The following is an 18946-nucleotide window of genomic DNA, read 5'->3' as shown; positions in this document are numbered from 1 at the left end:
CTACATTGTTCTGTATTTCTCATTTACAACCGCTAAAGACATTCTTCTCAGTAAGGGAAATATTTGTTTCTTCTTTTTTTATACATATTTTTATTGATTTCAGAGAAACATTTGTTTCTACTTTTTAAATATATTTTATTGATTTCAGAGAAGGGAGAGGATAGATGATAGAAACATCAATGATGAGAGAGAATCATTGATCAGCAGGCCCCCTACTGGAGATCAAGCCCACAACCCAGGCATATGCTGTGACCTCCTGGTTCATAGCTCAACACTCAACCTCTGAGCCACACCGGCCAGGCTGTTTCTTCTGATGAATAAGTACACTTCCTTTTATGTGGCAATGGAAACTACATAATCTTAAGGCTTCCCAGTTTCTGCCTTTGGCAGCCAGGAAGCTCCAGAGCAACATTTTATACTCAATTGCAGATTTCCTTGCTGACCTGCAGGAGGCAGTGTGAGCAGGGAGAGAGTAAGGGCCCTAGGGTTGGAAGATGTGGGCTGGGGCACTCTTGGCCCCTTCTTACCCTAGATGACCCTACAGGCCTCTGTGAGCCTTAGTCCCCTCACTTGTGTCAAGGGGATAAGACGATGAGGATAATATCTATTTTTAGGACTGCTGTGAGATGATATGTTAAAAACACTTCACAAATTACCCAAAAAGTCATATGAAAGTTGGTTATTAGCAGCTGAGGTTTTCTAAAATGATTATTTTCCTTCTCTTCCCTCCCAATACTTGCATCATATCTTTTAAACTTTGTTTTAATTGTTTTGCAGGTTTATTATAACTGTGTCTCTTGATTTGCTGTGATCCTTTCTGGAAGTATACAGAGTACAAATAAATGACAAAATTATTCCTAGAGGACAAGAAATCAAGACCTTCACTTGTTTTGTATAATAACACTATACAGTAGAAAAACACTTAGCTATACTGATTGTTAAAGTAAGCTGAACTGTAGGTTAGTCTGAGAAAAAAGGGGCTTTTGAGGGGGCTTGTGCTGCTAATGATTGATGAGTTAGTCACTCATTCCTTCTTTCATTTGTCAAAGCTTACACTGATGCCTGCTGGGAGGCAGGTACTCTGTTGGGACTGGAAAAACAAAGGTGACTGACCCAAAACAGTGCTCACAGGACAGGATAGGGGGAGGGATGTAAAAAGCAGTTTCACTGGAGGATACCGCCCGGAGTGAACAGGAGACGGGGGTCTTTGAAGGCACATGGAATTTCTTTGGTCAGAAGAGGGAGGGAGAGGATCCAGGCAGAAGAAACACACAGGATGGTCTCTTCTGGTAACCCCAAGGGGTTCAGTTTGTTCAGGGAAGAAATTGGTTAGAGATTCACAAAAACAAACAAAGGTCAAACTAAGAAGAACCTTATATCCTCTGAGGAACTTGGATTTTATCTTGAAGGGGAGGGGTATGTAGTCAGTGAAAGATGCTGATGGCCAGAAAGTGACTTGACCTTTTGAGACGCAGTATCGTACAAGTTGTGTGCAGTGTTTGACAATTACTCATGAAGGCAGGACCTGACTCCAAGATGAGGATCATCTGCGGGAGGTATTCATATAGGGCCTGTATGAACATGGGCCAACTGAGATGTTGAGAAAGGGAGTCAGGTTCTGGACCAGGGCTGGACTAAAGGACCTTTAAAGTTCCTTCCAAATCAGAGATTCCTTGATTCTAAAGCAAACCCGGTAGCTGAACTGGGATCTGTGGCTGCGGAGCTGCTGTGGGCAGCAAATGGGTTAAGGCTCAAATAACTTTTATATATGAATTAATGTGTAGAGTTGGGAGCCAAAATCTGTTCCATTAATTTTTCCATCCATTCCAGGAGCAGTTAGGTACACACAGTAAAGTTTATTTTGGTGCATGGTATACTTCACTCCATTAAAAATAAATTAATCAGCAAATTCCTGCCTGGCTCAGCTCTGGTTTATGTAAATAGTGCCCAGCTGTAATGAGTTACAAGGTGTTATTATCTCACACACACAGAGGAGGCTTCACTCTGGAGCTCCGTTCACAACAAAAGCATCTTAAATAAACTCAGAGAAGGCGGCTTGATTTGTAATGTTTTCACAGAAGTGGGATATACCTCATCCATATAGAGTTTCTTTATGTGACTCATTTTATAGCAAGTTAAATGAAGGAAGTTTGATGGGGGGAGGGGCAATATGGTTCCACGCCCCCTTTCTTCAGTTTAAAGAAAATCCCCCAAGAGATGACCCACACTCAGAGGGAGGAGGGGACTGGTCCTCAAGCGCCCAGGCCCAGCTGGCTCGACGGCACAGGCTCAGAAGTTGGGAAGGGCATAGGAAGCTGGGCACAGGGCTGGGCCCTGTGAGGGTACAGCAAAGCCAGGAAGAATGTTTTCTCCTCCTCCTCAACATCTCATATAAGGGGGAACCGAGAGAGGAAAGAAGCATGTTCCTCTCCTGGTTCACTGTTCTTGAGGCCTCTTTCCATATGACTTGGGATATGACAAGCACTTGGTCATCAGAGGCCTTTGGGGCCCCAGAGGACAGGGCCTGGAAGCCATGGACGGGCCAGAACAGTGACATCTCCATGAATTGGAGGCAAAAGCAGCAGCAGGGACCCTCCTGACCTCTCCCTGCCCGTGTCTCTGAGCTGGGGGGTACTCCTCGGCTTATAGCATCTGCCACCTCAGATAAGTTTCTAAAAGACCCTGGATTAAAGAAGAATCATGGGAAAGTTAAATCTGATTCTTTTAATGGCCAACTCAACCCCACAGCTCAAAGCCAGCGGACAGAGCATGGTTACCCGTCTTGACTCAGCAGCATTACAAATTGCTCCTGGGCCACAGTGGGCCCTTGGTGGGGTGTCCTCTTTCTAATGTACCCCCATCCCTTCTGCGGCCTTTGGGAAAAGCTGTCCATCACAAGGTTGCTAGAGGGGACTTAGAGAATGTTTGCTGGGGAGCTCTTGCTCAGGGCTTCTCATGAGGGAGAGAACACCCCAAAAGAGCTTCTCCCATTACTAACCCCGACCAGATCAGATTCCTGGGTACACTAAGAGGAAAATCAACACAAATGGGGTCAGGTAGTTGACAGATGCTGTTCATAGGTCAGTCCAGGCCACTTTCTGCAGGGTCCTGGGCACTTCTTCTCTGGTGGTTCTTCAACACCAGCGGGCCAGCTGCTCAGAGGGACCAGCCCATCAAAGACCCTCGTCATTATAAATTGGGGAATGGGGCTTCAGGACGCTCTGAGGATTCTTCTCCACTAGAGGGCGCCAGCTCACCTCCCCGGTTAGAAGCAGATCCTCACCATTCATGGAGTCCAGGTACTGAATCTGCAACGGGGAGAGCAGCACATAGAGGAAAGGGACAGGGCAGAACAGATGTGAGATGGCGTAAGGAACCAGCCTTCCAAAGGAGAGCAAAGGAGGGGCATGAGGGAACTTCTGACCATCCCAGCTCTCAGGCCACGGGCAGCCTCTGATCTCCCAAATTATTTCACTTAGGAGGTTTGGAGAAACAAGTCACGGGAAAAACTCACTGGGAAGGCTTTAGGGAATTCCCTCATGCCTCCAAACAGACACACAGACACACAAACCCTGGCTTTCTGGACTGAAAGAACTTTCTAGGGAGGGTGTATCAGGGGGAGGTATGTCCTTGAGGTAGGGGTGTGTGCACGTGTGTGTGTGTGTCCATTCAGAGTAGCAATGAATGGTACCCAGGTGAGTCAATTCCCTTCTCTGAGACTTAAGTTCCCTTGTCTGAGAAAGGTCTGAGAAAGGGGATAGTAACATGTACCTCACAGGACTTATGACAAGATTAAATGATAGAACATTACTAGTCCCTGGGACTTTTGTCTCTGCTGTCCTCTAGTGGGCCCTGACTCTGGTCAGTGGGCCCCAGCTTCGTCCCTCTAGGATGGCTGGGGAGTTATCCCCTGACCAGCTCTGTGGAGAGGGGACACCTGAGATGGAGAATTGGAACAGCTGCAGAGGAGATATGGTCAGGCAGTTCTGCAGGAAGCAGGTCATCTAGTGAGTGACTAAATCTCAGGAGATAAGGGCAATCTCTGGAAACAGTCCCCAGTGGCTGCTAATAAGGAGAGCAGAAGAAAAAGAAATGCTTTCAAATGGCCGGGCAAGATCTAGGGTGAGAGCAGGATCAGAACAGGAGTCAGCACTAGATTTAGGAAGATGAGACTCCATTTTGGAGTAAGAAGACATTTGGGGGATAATGGGAGGGGCAGGAGTCCAGAGGCCTCATCTTATGCCTCAGATCACCTCCCCCTTCCAATAATTCCTTCACTTCTGTTGTTTCATCTTCAGGCTGCTGGCCTTTGAACAGAACCCCGGTCTCTCCCATTACCTCAGGTCTAGATTCCACATATCCTGCTATCCTCCGGGGCAAAAAGATCAACTGACCCATTATCTTCCCTAAAATCCACTCCTCTTTCCAACCACTCCATTTCTGTCCTTAGGGCCCCCACTCTGCCCACCTCCTGGGATGAAAATCTCAACATAACCCGACTGGGGCTTGGGACCACCTACCACACCAACTAGCATCCTGTGCGGTACTAGAATCTGCCCAGGCCCCAGCTTCCTGGTCTCCCTTGTTCCCCTGGGTCAGACTTTGTCTCTCCTTCCTTTGGCCTTCCACAGCACTTTGTTCTTACTGTATCACATCACAGACTGACTTATTCCAGGGTTAGCCTTGTGCCTGACTGGCTTCCTCACCAAACCAGGAGCTGGCTCCTTAAGGGCAGGGCTAGGATTCAGTAATCTCTGCTTTCTGAATAGAGTGCCTGGCACAGAAGGTGCTCAAAACAGTTGCTCACAGAACTGGGTCCCTGTCAAAGCTCCATGCTTCCCTAACAGCCTCATCACTGTTTTCCAATTGCCGGCCTCTCCTTGGGGCAATATGGGACTTCTTATAGGGCATTGGTGGGGCAGTCCCTTCCTTTAGGACCCTCAGCTACCTCTTTGTCATGCCCCCTGGCACAGGCCCACCACAGCAGATGGAAAAGTTGGGCTGGTCTCTCAGAAAACATAGCATTTGCTTTGCCAATTGCTACTGCTGGCTGAGGGTGAGCCTAGTGAACAGTAGGAGTCTCAGAATTCTCTGTGGGTGGGGCCCTCTGGCCATAATGCCTTCTCTCTGGTGCTGGCAGATTTGAAGAACTGTCAAACAGAAGTCCTAGCTTCGGGGGTTCTCTACACTTTGGGTCTGAAAAGCCCCAGTATGTGGCTTTCCCAGCAATCAACAAGATGGTCCTGTTGCCGTCTTCTTCTCAAGAGCTGGGGTCTGGCCTTCCATTTTCTGGCTGTTGGAGGCTTGAAGGCCATAGACACAGGTGAATAAGAGAATAACTGTGGGGTGAGGCCCTTTCAGCTCCAGGGGCCAGGCCCATGAAGCAAAGATGTGACTCATGGGACAGCCTGAGCTGATGAGCTGTCTGGAGCAGCTGAGGCCTCTAGTGACTACATGAATCACCCAGCTTAGGGTTCTAGGCCAGCTGTGCAGGCTGACTCACTGGGAGACCCTAGAAAAGCATCTATGTTCCTCTTCCCTGCCACTCAGCTCACTCATCCATAAAGTAGGGGTTTCCCATCAATACAAGATGGGGGGCATAGGATCAAGGAGTGAATTTTCCATGGGCCTGAGAAAAATCAATTAAGTAGTCCTCGCTCTGGAGATTTCTCCTAGATCCTTGGGTTTCAGGAAGCCCTGGAGAGCTAGAGAAGTGAGGAATGAGAGGGTGGGGGGACCCTACTTGACTATGCATAGTGGGAAGAAGCTTGAGGGATGTCTGTGGAATGCTCCCTTGAACTCAGTCCTGTTAGAAATCAGGAGCAGGAAACATAAATCCTGGGGCTCAAAGTAGGTACAGAAATGGTGCTACAGTGGGTGGCTGCATTGTACCCCATGCCCATACCTTATAGGACTATGTGTCCCAGGATATAGCACACCACTTGGCATGCAGAAGGCAATCAAATGTGCCATGAATGAATAAAAGTTCCTGAAAGCAGGTGCCTGTTCTCCTATTCCCATTCCATGACCTGTGGCCTAGCTTATGGTGGATACACAGAAAGTGCTCTTCTTCGGTGCCCACTGCTGACATGATTTGATCAGTATTCCCTCAGAGTAGCGTCTGGGAACTCAGCCTCTCATGATCCTCTGGCAGCCCAGCACTGACAGACCTCAGGAAGGACCTGCTTTCCATGAGACTCTGGAGGGGAGGGGAAGGGTTACTCACCTGTTTCCTCACATATTCCACCAACAGTTCAAGCTGTCGGGGGTCTTCACATTTCTGGTTGAAGAAGGTTCTCCATAGGGCAGCAGCCAGCCCATGATCATCTGAAAGGATCCCCTGGAACACAGAGTACCACAGTTGGTCTTCTGAGGAGTATGGAAGAGCCATGATACAAAAGCTGGGGATATTGAGAACATGCTAATAGCCATAGAATTGGCTCAGAAGGACATTACAGACACTATAAGAAACAGGGAAGCTACATGGTAGAGCTGGAAGAGGTTTTCAGAGAGTATCTGGTCCAAATTCTTCATTTTATACAGAGGAGGAACATGGAGACCAGAGGGGCTGAGCGACTGGCAGAGATGGGGCTCATGTCTGGTTGACCCTCCCAGGCCACAGCTCCCTCTACTCAGCAATGGTCTCACTGCTGTTCACAATGTATGGGCTTGAAATAATGGAAGAATATATTTTTTTCCCAGGAACAGAGATGGGTGTGGACTGTACCTTCTCTCCTGGTCCAAGGGCATATATCTGCAAGGCAGCTGGTAATTTGGGGATGGAAACTAGGCATCTTGGCCTCAATGTTACCCAGCTCTAGCCTGGCCATGGCTGGCCCAGCCTCTCTAAGTAGAGGAACAGGCTGTTCAGCAAGATTACCATGGTTCACAGAGGGAATGCTCAGAGCCTGTGTGTATGTGTGCCTAACATTGTCTCTCCCAGCACAGTTGGGAAGTCCAAATATCACAGAGGCTAATCAGCAGCTGGGCCATGAACTAGGGCCATTTTACTAGTATAGCTTGGACCTCTAAGGGAGGACAGGGGAGGGTCTTACTTCCTGTGATAAGGGCAACTGAAGGGAAAGGCCCTGAGAAGTTTTCTGTCCAGGTGCCAAGGTAGTGTATGGAACCAAAGTGCTGACTGGGAGTTAGAAGGCTGGATCAAGTCCTAGCTCTGCCATTGCCAAGCTCAGAGATGGTGGGAAGTTCACTAAACCTGAGTCCCAGCCTTCTCATCTATAAAACAGAGATGAAAATACGTGCCCTTCTCACAGCATCCTTGAATTATAAATAAAATATAACATAAAGATGTTTTGTTGAGTGTAATATATCACTTACAAAGATTAGGAGCTTGCTTTGGCAGGCAGCTGTTGATAATAGTTGAAACAACAGTGGGATCTGGGGATCAGACCATCTGACTTCAAATGGGGGCTCTGTCACTTGATGTCTGCATGGCCTCTGGAAAGCTACTAGCTCTTCCTGAGCCTCAGTTTCTCATTGGCTAAACAAGCATAATACCTATCCCACAAAGTTGTTGCGAGAATTAAGAGATAATGGCCATGAAAGACCCTGTAAGTGTTAAATCATTACACAAAGACCCAGGACCATTTATTTGACATGTTGTGGGCTGGCCTCTGGGGCACTGCAGTACATGAGGTCTGGCTTCAGGACTGCTGCCAGAAAAAGCCATGCCCAGTATGACAGTTTGGTGGAAAAATAGTCCACCTGTTCCAAATGTCCCTGCGAAACACGCCTGCAATTCCACCACTTAAGAGACTATCCTGGCACAATGGCCGAGTCAGGAAAACCAGCTTCTTCCGGTAGATGGGACAGGAGCCAAAGACTAGCTCAGGCACATCACCGTTTTCCTAGCTATTTGCTAACACAACAGACTGCCTGTGTCTGAAGCGCCCTGGGCACATGCTGGAGTGCTGCTGGCAGCCACCCACATGTGCTACATAGGAAGGAACAGGAGTGCGAGCGGGTGTTATGAGGACTCGGAGAATGAGCACAGAGCACAGGACAGCCAAAGCCATGGCCTGCTGCAAACAGGCAACCTCGGTGGTGGGTGAATGGCTGGGAAGGGGCAAACCCATAATCAGTTCCTGATTGTCAGAAGGAAAAGGATGACTCAGGACTCACATTAACAGTGATAACAGCCTGACTATTCCAGACTGTCAGAGTCCTTCACACCTGGCTCCTAATGACTATGGGTGCCAAGAAGAACAGATATTATTATCCTCATTGGAAAGAAAAGTGCCCTAGGCTTGGAGGTCATCTAGCTAACTGAATGTAGAACTAGGACCAGAATGCACTGGTGAGGCCAGGGGATGGTGCCTGACTAGCTCTAGTTAGGATGCAATACCTGGAACAGAGTGGAAGTGCAAGAAAAATGGTTAACTAAATCTATGAACCCAGCTTCAGCCCTCTTTCCACCATGCTGCTAGTAAGTCAGTGAAAACAAATTGGAGACAGGTCTGAGAGAGTATAAATTTCAAACCAAGGAAGCAGGAAAAAGGGTGCCTTGGAACCAAATATTAGGTTGCATAGCAATTCTCTCACAATCTACTAGGGCACCTACCTGTTTTCCCTACGATGCAAAAAAAAAAAAAAAAAAAAAAAAAAAAAAAAGCATCCTTCAGGAAATAAAGATACCTAGGTCTAGAGTAACTGAGAGGAAGCCAAAAGGGACTCTCTGGCTCTAGAGCAGCGGTTCTCAACCTGTGGGTCGCGACCCCTTTGGGGGTGGAACAACCCTTTCACAGGGGTCGCCTAAGACCATCGGAAAACACATATATAATTACATATTGTTTTTGTGATTAATCACTATGCTTTAATTATGTTCAATTAGTAACAATGAAAATACATCCTGCATATCAGATATTTACATTAGGATTCATAACAGTAGCAAAATTACAGTTATGAAGCAGCAACGAAAATAATTTTATGGTTGGGGGTCACCACAACATGAGGAACTGTATTAAAGGGTCGCAGCATTAGAAAGGTTGAGAACCACTGCTCTAGAGGGCTCTGGTGATAATTAAGGGTTTAGAGTAGCAGAGTCTCACTCAATGAAGACTGATTTGACACCATGATGTGCTTAGCTTGATGCTAGGAACAGAGAATCACAGCAATACGGTCTTGCTCACAGGCAGCTTGCAATCTAGTTGAAGGAACAAAGCTAGTGCACATCAAAATAGGATTAAATCCTGGAGAATAAGCAAATGCTAATCTGTATAGGGAGACCCTGAGGTATACTCTGTTCATGGCTGGCTCCCATTCTTGAGTCTTAGCTTCTATGACAACTCTTCAGAGACCTCCCCACACCAAGTGCATTCCCCCTGTTATTCTCTATCACTGCACTCTATTTTACTGCCTATCTCCTCTTTGGTAATGGGAAGATAGGCAGCAAACTAAGTGGGAAAGAACCAGACTATGTTTGTTTTATTCACCAATATATTCCCAGTGGAACACCTGGTAGGCATAAATAAATACCTGTTAAATTGATGGATGGATAGTGAAGTTCAGAGTAAGAGAAAGAGATCTAGAGAAGTCAGGGAAAGCTTTGTGGAGAAAGGGGCCTTTAGGAATGGAGAATATTTGGAGAACTACAGGACATTCTAAGCAAGAGAGGATAATTTTAGTTTACTAAACATTTATGGAGGGAGTTGCCTACAAGGTGCCAGGCCTTGAACCGAGCCCACAGGGGCAAAGCTGACAGACTGAGCTACTACCCTCTAAACCATGGGTTAGGGTACTTTTCCTGGTTGTCCAGAAGAGCCTCAATCAGGCACAGCATGTCTGTGGGGCAGTGAGGCAAATGGCCTCACTTGGGAAAGCTACACATCAGCAGGAAATGAGAGATAAATGTAGATAGGATATGTCATAATGAGGATGGTTTACAAAAGGCCTGAAGTTCCTTGAACCTAACGTAGTAGCAAACAAGAAGGTTCTGAAAGTATCCAGGGTGGGGCACAATCCCAGCAAGAGTCTAGGGCAGTGGTTCTCAAACTTCTGGCCCTTTAAATACAGTTCCTCATGTTGTGACACAACCATAAAATTATTTTCGTTGCTACTTCATAACTGTAATTTTGCTACTGTTATGAATCATAATGTAAATATCTGATATGCAGGATGTATTTAGGCGACCCCTGTGAAAGGGTCGTTCGACCGCCAAAGGGGTCGCGACCCACAGGTTGAGAACCGCTGGTCTAGGGAAAGGTGCTGTAGTACAACACTGTCCACTGAGATTTCTGTGATGATGGAAATGCTCTACTGCTGCACATGAAATATAACTAGTGCAACTGAGGAAATGAAATTTTAATTTAATTAATTAATTTTTTAAAGCATGTTTTTGTTTTTGTTTTTTTATTTCAGAGAGAGGAAGGGAGAGGGAGAGAGAGATAGAAACATCAATGATGAGAGAGAATCATTGATCAGCTGCCTCTTGCACGCCCCCACTACTGGGGGTGGAGCCCACAACCTGGCACTGATTAGAAATCAAACCGTGATCTCCTGGTTCATAGGTTGACGCTCAACCACTGAACCACACCAGCTGGTCCTAATTTTATTTTAATTAATTTAAATCAAAATAGCCACATGGGGCCCAGCTGGTGTGGCACATGCCCGGGTTGCCACTGCTGCACCATACTGCTTGCAGTTTGTTAGCAATGCAGAATCTCAGGCCTCACTCTAGGCTTGCAGAATCTGAATTTTACCTAGGTCTCCAGGTGATGCGCATGCACATTAAAATTTAAGAAAGACTGTTCTAGAATTGCATATTAAAATCACTTAGGGAACTTTTATAACTATAAATGCCAACCTACAACAGTTAAATCAGAACTTAAGGGGGATAGGGCCTAAATATTGGTATTTCTAAAAAGTGTCCCAGGTAATTAGTATATTTCCCAAACGTTCCCACTTTTAAAAGTCACCTGGGGTACTTGTTGAAATACCAGGCCCCACTTCAATTGAACTGGAATCTTCAAAGAGGTGCTCAAGAATCAAATTCAAAAAGCACCCCAGGTAACTCTTGTGACCAGACATGTTTGTAAGATGACTCTTCTAGGATGGCCTAGGCTAGGGGACAGAGAAGAGATGCAATTCAGAATATATTTGTTAATACTGGTGAAAGAAATCAACTGAGCCACCTGCTATAAAGACTTCAAACAAACGCCAATAGAAAGAATTCGATTTCTTCAATCCTTTTTTGGTTAATCCTTACCCAAGGACATTCTCCCATTGATTTTTAGAGAGAGTGGAAAGGAGGGGGAGAGACAGAGAGAGAACAAGATCGATGTAGAGACACATTGATTGACTGCCTCCCATAAGCGCCCTGACCGGGGCCAGGAATTGAGCCTGCAACCGAGGTACATGCCCTTGACTAGAATTGAACCTGCGACCCTACAGTCTGTAGGCCAATGCTCTATCCCCTACGTCAAACCAGCTAGGGCTATATTTTTTCAATTCGAAGCTTCATTCTTTTATACACTGTAAGATCTCTGAAATCAGAATGTATCTGATTTAACAACTAATGTGTAGATTCAAGAATGTTTCTCAACTCCCATCTCATTCCCAGAAAGTTCATGTTAAATTAATGGTGTGTGGGGTATGCAATCTAAATTGCTCTTATAATTGGCTATCTGGTGGATTGAGAATCAGAAAACCTCCATCTTAACTAGTCCTATGACCCTATACAAGTCATTTACTTGATTTTTTGTAAGCTTCTCTCCTGGCTTTAATTATTATCTTTAGGCTGATAACATTTCCTCCACCCTGAACTCTAGTTTCTTACTTTCATCCTTTTATGTATTTCCTCCCTTCCTTACTCCTCACCTACCCTGTGCCAAGCACCATGCTAGCCAATAGAAACACAAACACAACAGACACTGCCACTACCCAGAAGAAATCCCCATCCAGGATGACAGTTAATATTAATGTAGTAAGGGCTGTGGAGTCCAGGGAGGGCAGAATGGCTGAGCCTGGGGAAGTTCTGGGACCATTTCCCAGAAGGGGTGATGCTTACATTAAATCTGGAGGTAACCACAAAATGAGCATAAAATAATAAAAGCACATGGTTTATTAAAATAGATGAGATATGATGAATCCTGGTGATGTGCACACAGGTATTCATTACACCATTCTTTTAACTTTCTTATGTTTGAAATTTCCGTAATAACAGGGGGGAAAAGATGAGACAGATGCTACAACATGGATGAACCTTGAAGACATTATGCTAAGTGAAATAAGCCAGACACCAAGGACAAAAACTGTATGATTCCACTTATATAAGGCATTTAGAATAGTCAGCATTATAGAGACAGAAAGCAGAATAGTGGTTACCAGGGACTGGGGGAGGGGAGAATGGGAGAACAGTGTTTCATGAGCACAGAGTTTCAGTTTGGGTAGATGGAAAAAGTTCTGGAGCTGGATGGTGATGATTGTTACTAAAAAATGTAAATGTACTTAATATGACTAAAATGTACATTTTAAAATAATTAAATTTTATGTTATGTATATTTTATAATAAAAAATGAGATATCCTTGGGTGAAGATTAAAACAAACAAACAAAAGAGATATATCTAAATGTTTTGATGTGGAAGAATCCCCAAGATATAGTGTTCAATGAAAAAAGCAAGTTGCAGAACATGTGTATAGTGTGTACTTACATAAAGAAAATAAATATATGGTGCTGTGTATGCCCAGATAAGGTCTGGAAGAACACCCAACAGACTATTAACAAAGTTTCCTCTGGGGCAAGGAAGTGGGCAGGACAGGACAGGGGCCTTTTATTTTCTACTTCAAACACTTATGTACAGTTTCATTACTTTTTAAAATGAGTATGTATTGCTTTTATAATTAAAGACAAAAAAGTGTGCTATTTGTCTGGCAGATGGTACTGTTTATATGTGTATGTCTTCCTCTCTCTAGGGGCACCTGGGGCTGAGAAAGTGACTGATTTGCCTTTGTCCCTCCATCCAGTTCCCTACAGGGACTCAATAAATGCTGACTAGTTGAATGATCTGCCCATATTATATGGTGTTCTCTTCCCCAAGCACAGGCAAACTAGGGCACACAGTTGCCAGTGAAGATGAGCAAATAAATACTAAGCCATGATGACAGGCAGTGACAACCCCTGAAGCTTTGCTCGGAGGCTCTCATCACAAGCCTTTGTTGGGGAAGGCCACTGTTCTGCCTAAGGCTTTGCAATGATCTTACCTCATCATATCCCAAGATTGCTGCATAGAAATTATTTGTCATAACCATCATGTTCTTCTTCAGGATATAGGGATTAACCTACAAGAAACAAAATTGCAAGAACAAAAGTATGAAAGAAAGGAACAAACTAAAAAGTAGGATCTTTGGCTTTTAGCTGTCACACACTCTTAAGACAAAGAGAGAGGGCCCCTAACTGGCCAAAATGCCAGTTCACCCCATTTCCCTGATCTGTCAAGGATTCTCCCCAGCTTGACAGCTTCTTTTAAGGTTTCAATGCCAAATTACACAGAGCAGTAACTTGGTTTAATGAACTGAGCCCCAACTGAACACAAAGTAGAAGAAACAGTTTCTTCACTGGAGGAGCATAGTCTAGTATTAGAAAACAGACATGTAAAAACGACAGTTGACCCTTGAACAACATGGGTATGAACTGTGTGGGTCCACTTATACACGGATTTTTTCCCCAATAAGTGCCTGTACTGTTTTCCATCCACAGTTGGGAGTCCATGGATTAGGAGGGCCAACTGTATATATTGATCTATACTACTTTATCTATCTATCTATCTATCTATCTATTTTTTAAATATATTTTTAATTGATTTTGGAGAGGAAGGGAGAGGGTGAGAGAGATAGAAATATCAATGATGAGAGAGAATCACTGATTGGCTACCTCCTGCATGCCCCACAGTGGAGATAGAGCCCGTAACCTGGGCATGTGCCCTGACCAGGAATCGAATTGTGACCTCCTGGTTCATAGGCAGATGCTCAACCACTGAGCCACCATGGCCGGGAGATCTATACCACTTTACATAGAGGACCACGGATTTTGGTATCCACAAAGGGTACTGGAACCAATCCCCCATGGATACTGAGGGTAGTTTTGGGGGAGTCAAAAGTTATACATGGATTTTCAACCGTGCAGGGGTTCAATATCAGGTTGTTCAAGGATCAACTATAATTACTTGCAACGTGTTGTCTCAAATTCTATTCCAAACGTGGTGAGCCATAAATGAATTTTGGTACAAATGATCTCTGCTTGGGGGACTGGGAAAGAGTTCTCTCCACACTCCAGTGGAGCTCAGAGGAGGAATGTGACAGAAGAGAGTAAGGGGGAGAAGAGATGACATTCTAGACAGAGGGAATAAGGTGTGCAAAGGTGGAAAGGCATGTAAAAAATTTAGGGAGTCCCAAGAGGGGTAAATGAGCAGGAACACTGGTAAGATCTGTTGGGTCCAGATTAGGAAATGTCTTAAGGACCACTCAAAAGAGCTTGTTGTGGTAAAAGGACAAAAGAAGGAAGTGACAGATGTGGGAACAGGAAGGAAAGAGGCAGGACTATGAGATGCTGAGGAGAAAGAAGGGACTCTGAGGCCATGGACAGGAGGAGAAAATAAGATGGGCTGAAGTAGTAAGACTGTTAATGTTAAGAGAATATTCTAGAAATGCAATTCCAGTGAGACCACTGAGACCCTGGTAGGATTCCTTTCAGAGAATGGCCAGGAGGGCCTTCAGAGCCTAGAGCGCAGTTCACTGAATATCTTCAATAGGGCAAAACTTTGACCTCCAAACCTCCAGAAATATGCTCGAGGGCAGGATCCAGCTTTCATTCCTCTCTGGAATCCCAGCAGGAAGTCGAGTGTAATGTGTAATATGTAGTAAGGACTTGTTAATTATTTAAGCTGACAGGTTATTTGGAGCTTTATATGGAGAGTAAGATTTGTGCTTAACAACCCTGACAATGACCATGCTCACTATCCTCTTTTCCATTTACTGAATACTGGTTAAGGACCAGGTGCTTTATGGACATCATCTCCTCTAATCGTCATGGGAACTCAGAGAGGTAGATGTGCTATAGTCATGTTTGTATAGACACAGAAAACTGAGACTCAGACAGGTGAAGTGACTTGCCCTAGGTCCCACAGCAAATTAGTGACAAAGCTGAGATTAGCATCCAGGTCAGTCTGATTCCAAAATCTATGTGCCTTACGTTCCATCAGGTTACTGCCTTCAGGAGGATAATTTTACTTTGGATCATAAATTCAAGACTGAGTGATTTAATCCTGTGGTTTATAATTGGTCTCTGAAGAGGGCAGAAAAGAGTAGTGAAGGATTTAGTCATAAAACCTGAGTTCAAGTCATAATTCTGCTATGAACATAGGATGTGATCTTGGGTAAGTCAAGTAACTTCTGAGTATTTCCTTGTCTTTTAAATGTCCTACATACAGATGCTGGTGTGAAGAGCAAATGAATTAGCATGTATTCATTCACTAATGCAACAATGTATGCTGAAAGCCTTAGTAAGTTGTGAAGTGCTCTGCAACTTCAAGGAATTATGAGTAATACCTTCGGTTTGTTTGTATAAAACTAAAATCAGTTCCAATACTTTATAGTTATGAATAATGTTCAAAAAGGAAGAGAGAACTGTGAAGCTCAAGACTGGAAAATGTGAAATTGGATGCAAGCAGATAGTACAATCCATGACCTTTCCCACCCCACCTTCAACCCAGGCCAAATAAAACATCCATCTTTGTGTTCCCAGAGCTCTCTGTTCACACTTCTCCCTCTGGGTACATAACATGGTTTAGAATTGCTTAAGTACCTGTCTCTCCCACTAGTCTGTGAGCTATTCAGAGGTCATAAGGAACTCTGATTAATCTCAGCAACCCTATCACCCAGTCCAGAGCCTGGCCCAGAGCAGGATTTAAGACTGGCATGCTGATGACTGAATCCTTATAAGGGCCTAAGTGCCTCGCATAACAAGTTCTATCCAATGATACCCATTTATTTGTTTCTGAAATTTCATAAATATTTACTGCCGAACTTCTACTGCACCATCTTCTAGAATGGGCTGAGGTGAAAGGAGTCAAGAAATAGGCCAGAGCTAGAGTTAATGTGAGGATGGGACTACAAACCCAGACCCGTTGATACCTATTGTGGGGCTCTCCCTACTCCCATTCTAGCTGTTCTCCTAATTGTGCAAGAAGTACCGGATCGATAAACAAATGCTGGAGTTGTCAAACACGAAGACAGGAGCATCTCTCAGAGGTAAACATTCACTGAACACGCTCACAGAGCTGGTTTATATGTGGCATCAAACCAGTAGGCTTTGAGCTGGAAGGGCCCTCAAAAACCACCTAGCTCAATCCCTTTGAAAAAATGGTAAACTGAAACCCAAAAAGAAGACAATTGTCCAAGGTCACACATCGGGTTAGTGTTCGAGTCAGAACTGGAACCTGATTTCTGGAGTGCTTTTCCTATTTCACCGTCTGCAGGGCTTTTCCAGAGATCACCAACACATTAATCTGCAAACCTCAGTTCTGCTTTTCAGCAAGGTCTATTTACATATGAACACACTTTCTTCTCTTGGGATGCACCTGCATTCTGGCTGGCTACTGCCCAGCAAGAGTGGATAGCAGGAGTGGAATTCCTTATTAGCAAGGCTCTTCTACCTCCTTGTCCTATATTCTAACTCCAGTGTCCTGTAAACTGCCTCTCCCCCTCACCTCTAACTGAGAAATGGCAAGCAGCCACAGCTAGAAATGGTTTTCAGATATCATCACCCAGGCTGGATTAGATCATGAAAAGGGCCCTTCCTGGAAGAGGGTGGAAGCTCAATCAGTGCAGACACATGATATGCAGGCAACAGGTGAGCATAAGTGAGAACAGCTTCCTGAACTACTGGACTCACCCCACTGGGCCCTTCTAGCCAGCCCAGCAGCCAAGGGGAGCTGGATATTCCCTCTGGTGAACCTCTGTTGGGATTTTATCATCTCATTTAAGCTTGTTTGCTGATGTGCAGGTTCTGTGTCCCCATTGCCAGATCATCCTATATGGAGCACCCTGTCCATGAATACACAGACGGAGAAACTCCTCCCAGATAGCATTGGGACGTTTTCTTATTAAACTCTTATCCTTTTCATAATGCTTTACTTTTTATAAAAAGCCATATATATAGCACCACCACAAGGAAAAGGTTCCTTTTATATCAGTTTACTCATATTTTCCCATTTATTTAAGCTATTAAAATTCATGCAGATATTTTATAAGCCATCAGGATTTGGTGACTGGTATTACTGAATGTTTAATAATAAACTAAACAGAAGAAATCAGAGGGTTAAATGATGACTGCAATTCCTGTAATGACTTAATTAAATTTTTATTGAGTACATAAACTATGATGTCATTTCTAGCCAACCATGGGTGTGCTTTCCCAGCATGTCACAGGGTGGGAGCACTCAATAGGAGGCTATGCTAAATGAGCAGCAAGTCTCAGCTGAAATGGGGAGGGGAGCAAGGCTCATGTAACACACTCAATAAATTATCCGTTCATTTTTAAACAAAGTCCATGAGTTATAATATATTTGCCATGCACTTTTTATGACATAATAAAAATGTTACCTTAAGGATTACTTAACACATACTACAAATGTTATAGCAGAGGCAGGCACAAGGGGCAAAGAAAACAAACATGAGCAGGCCAGAGACGGGTCCTGGAGTTTACATCCTGGGGGAATAGCATAGTATATTAAAAAGGGAATGCAAAAAAGGGAGGGGGATGCAAGAGTTCAGGGTTACTAATCAGCAGATTAATGAATGAGACAACCAACAGGGAGCAAAATTAAAGCAATAATGAATCTTTCAAGGCACATGTTTAATTAACGTAGTATTCTCAAGGAGGAATATTAGCTGTAAAGAGATGCCAGTTCATTTGAGGCCAATTTTCTGCCCTCTTTCCCGTTTTTGCTGTTGCTGCTCTTAAATACGGTTATTTGACTGCTAACAGAGAAACCAGATTATGTGGATGGGGGACTGATGGAAGATTAAGTTTAAACTCTTCCAAGAGCTCTACCATGTTCTTTGTGATCTGTTCTTGGTCGTCTTTCCTGCCTCACCTCCTCCCGCATTCCCACTTTTAGCTCATCCTTCAGTCAGAGTAAACTATAAGCACTTTCCCAAACATGTCAGGTGTTCTTACAGCTCTTAAGCATACTGCTGCTGGGAATCCTCCTTTTTTAATTCACTGGGATGCTAACTCCTTGTCCTTCAAGACTCAGCTTACAAATTATATGTTCCCCAAAGCCACCTTTCTCCCCAATCTGAGGTGCCACAAAAGTGATTTGAGCCCAGAAACAGGTCCCATAATTCATTATTTAGCATGTGTCAAGAACTACACTAAGCGCTTTATATGTATATATGAGCTCACTTAATCCTTTCCAACAACTCTATGAGATGGATACTGTTACTATCTCCATTTTAGAGAAAAGGAAACAGGTCTGGGAAAGGGTAAGGTTATATAGCAAGGAAATAGTGGCTCAAGATTAAAATACATAGCAGTCTGACACACCATAAATAATGTGGCTGCTCCTTCATGTGTTCTACATTTCAGGCTATCTGTAGAGGCAGGGCTAAGATGGTCTTGGGTAAACACAACTCAGAGAATCCAAATTCCAATGGTAGCTAGAGATGGGCCAGAAGATGGGTCATCAGTGGCCAGTTATTAATACATCAGACATCTCTAGTATAGCTAAGTCCCCTACTGGAAAAACTGGGGGGAAAATAGTGTAACTATGGTATGGGAGGGGAAAATGAAAAAGGTTGGTATGAACAACACAAGAACTGATGGACCAGTTGGTGTGGTTCAGTGGTTGAGTGTCAACCCATGAACCAGGAGGTCACTTGTTCGATTTCTGGTCAGGGCACATGCCCGGGTTGCGGGCTCAATCCCAG

At 44.4% G+C, this 18946-nt stretch overlaps 1 protein-coding gene across 4 annotated transcripts in view; it reads right to left on the bottom strand.

Moving 5' to 3' along the window:
- Positions 1-1833: 1833 nt before the first annotated feature.
- The window catches only part of LOC102239259 (ubiquinol-cytochrome-c reductase complex assembly factor 1), a 110271-nt gene continuing 93158 nt past the window's right edge, over positions 1834-18946 (bottom strand). For all 4 annotated transcript variants that reach the window (XM_005879766.2, XM_005879767.2, XM_014550666.1 and 1 more), the window contains 3 exons: positions 13220-13297; positions 6227-6340; positions 1834-3308 (listed from right to left, as the gene is read on the bottom strand). In XM_005879766.2, coding sequence (XP_005879828.1) covers positions 3174-3308; positions 6227-6340; positions 13220-13297 — 327 coding nt within the window. In that variant the 3' untranslated portion in view covers positions 1834-3173. The remainder of the gene's footprint in view (positions 3309-6226; positions 6341-13219; positions 13298-18946) is intronic.

Source organism: Myotis brandtii, unplaced genomic scaffold, assembly GCF_000412655.1.
Source record: "Myotis brandtii unplaced genomic scaffold, ASM41265v1 scaffold61, whole genome shotgun sequence".
Lineage (NCBI taxonomy): Eukaryota > Metazoa > Chordata > Mammalia > Chiroptera > Vespertilionidae > Myotis > Myotis brandtii.
Note: the sequence above shows the minus strand (reverse complement) of the source record. Positions and strands in the feature narration are given on the sequence as shown.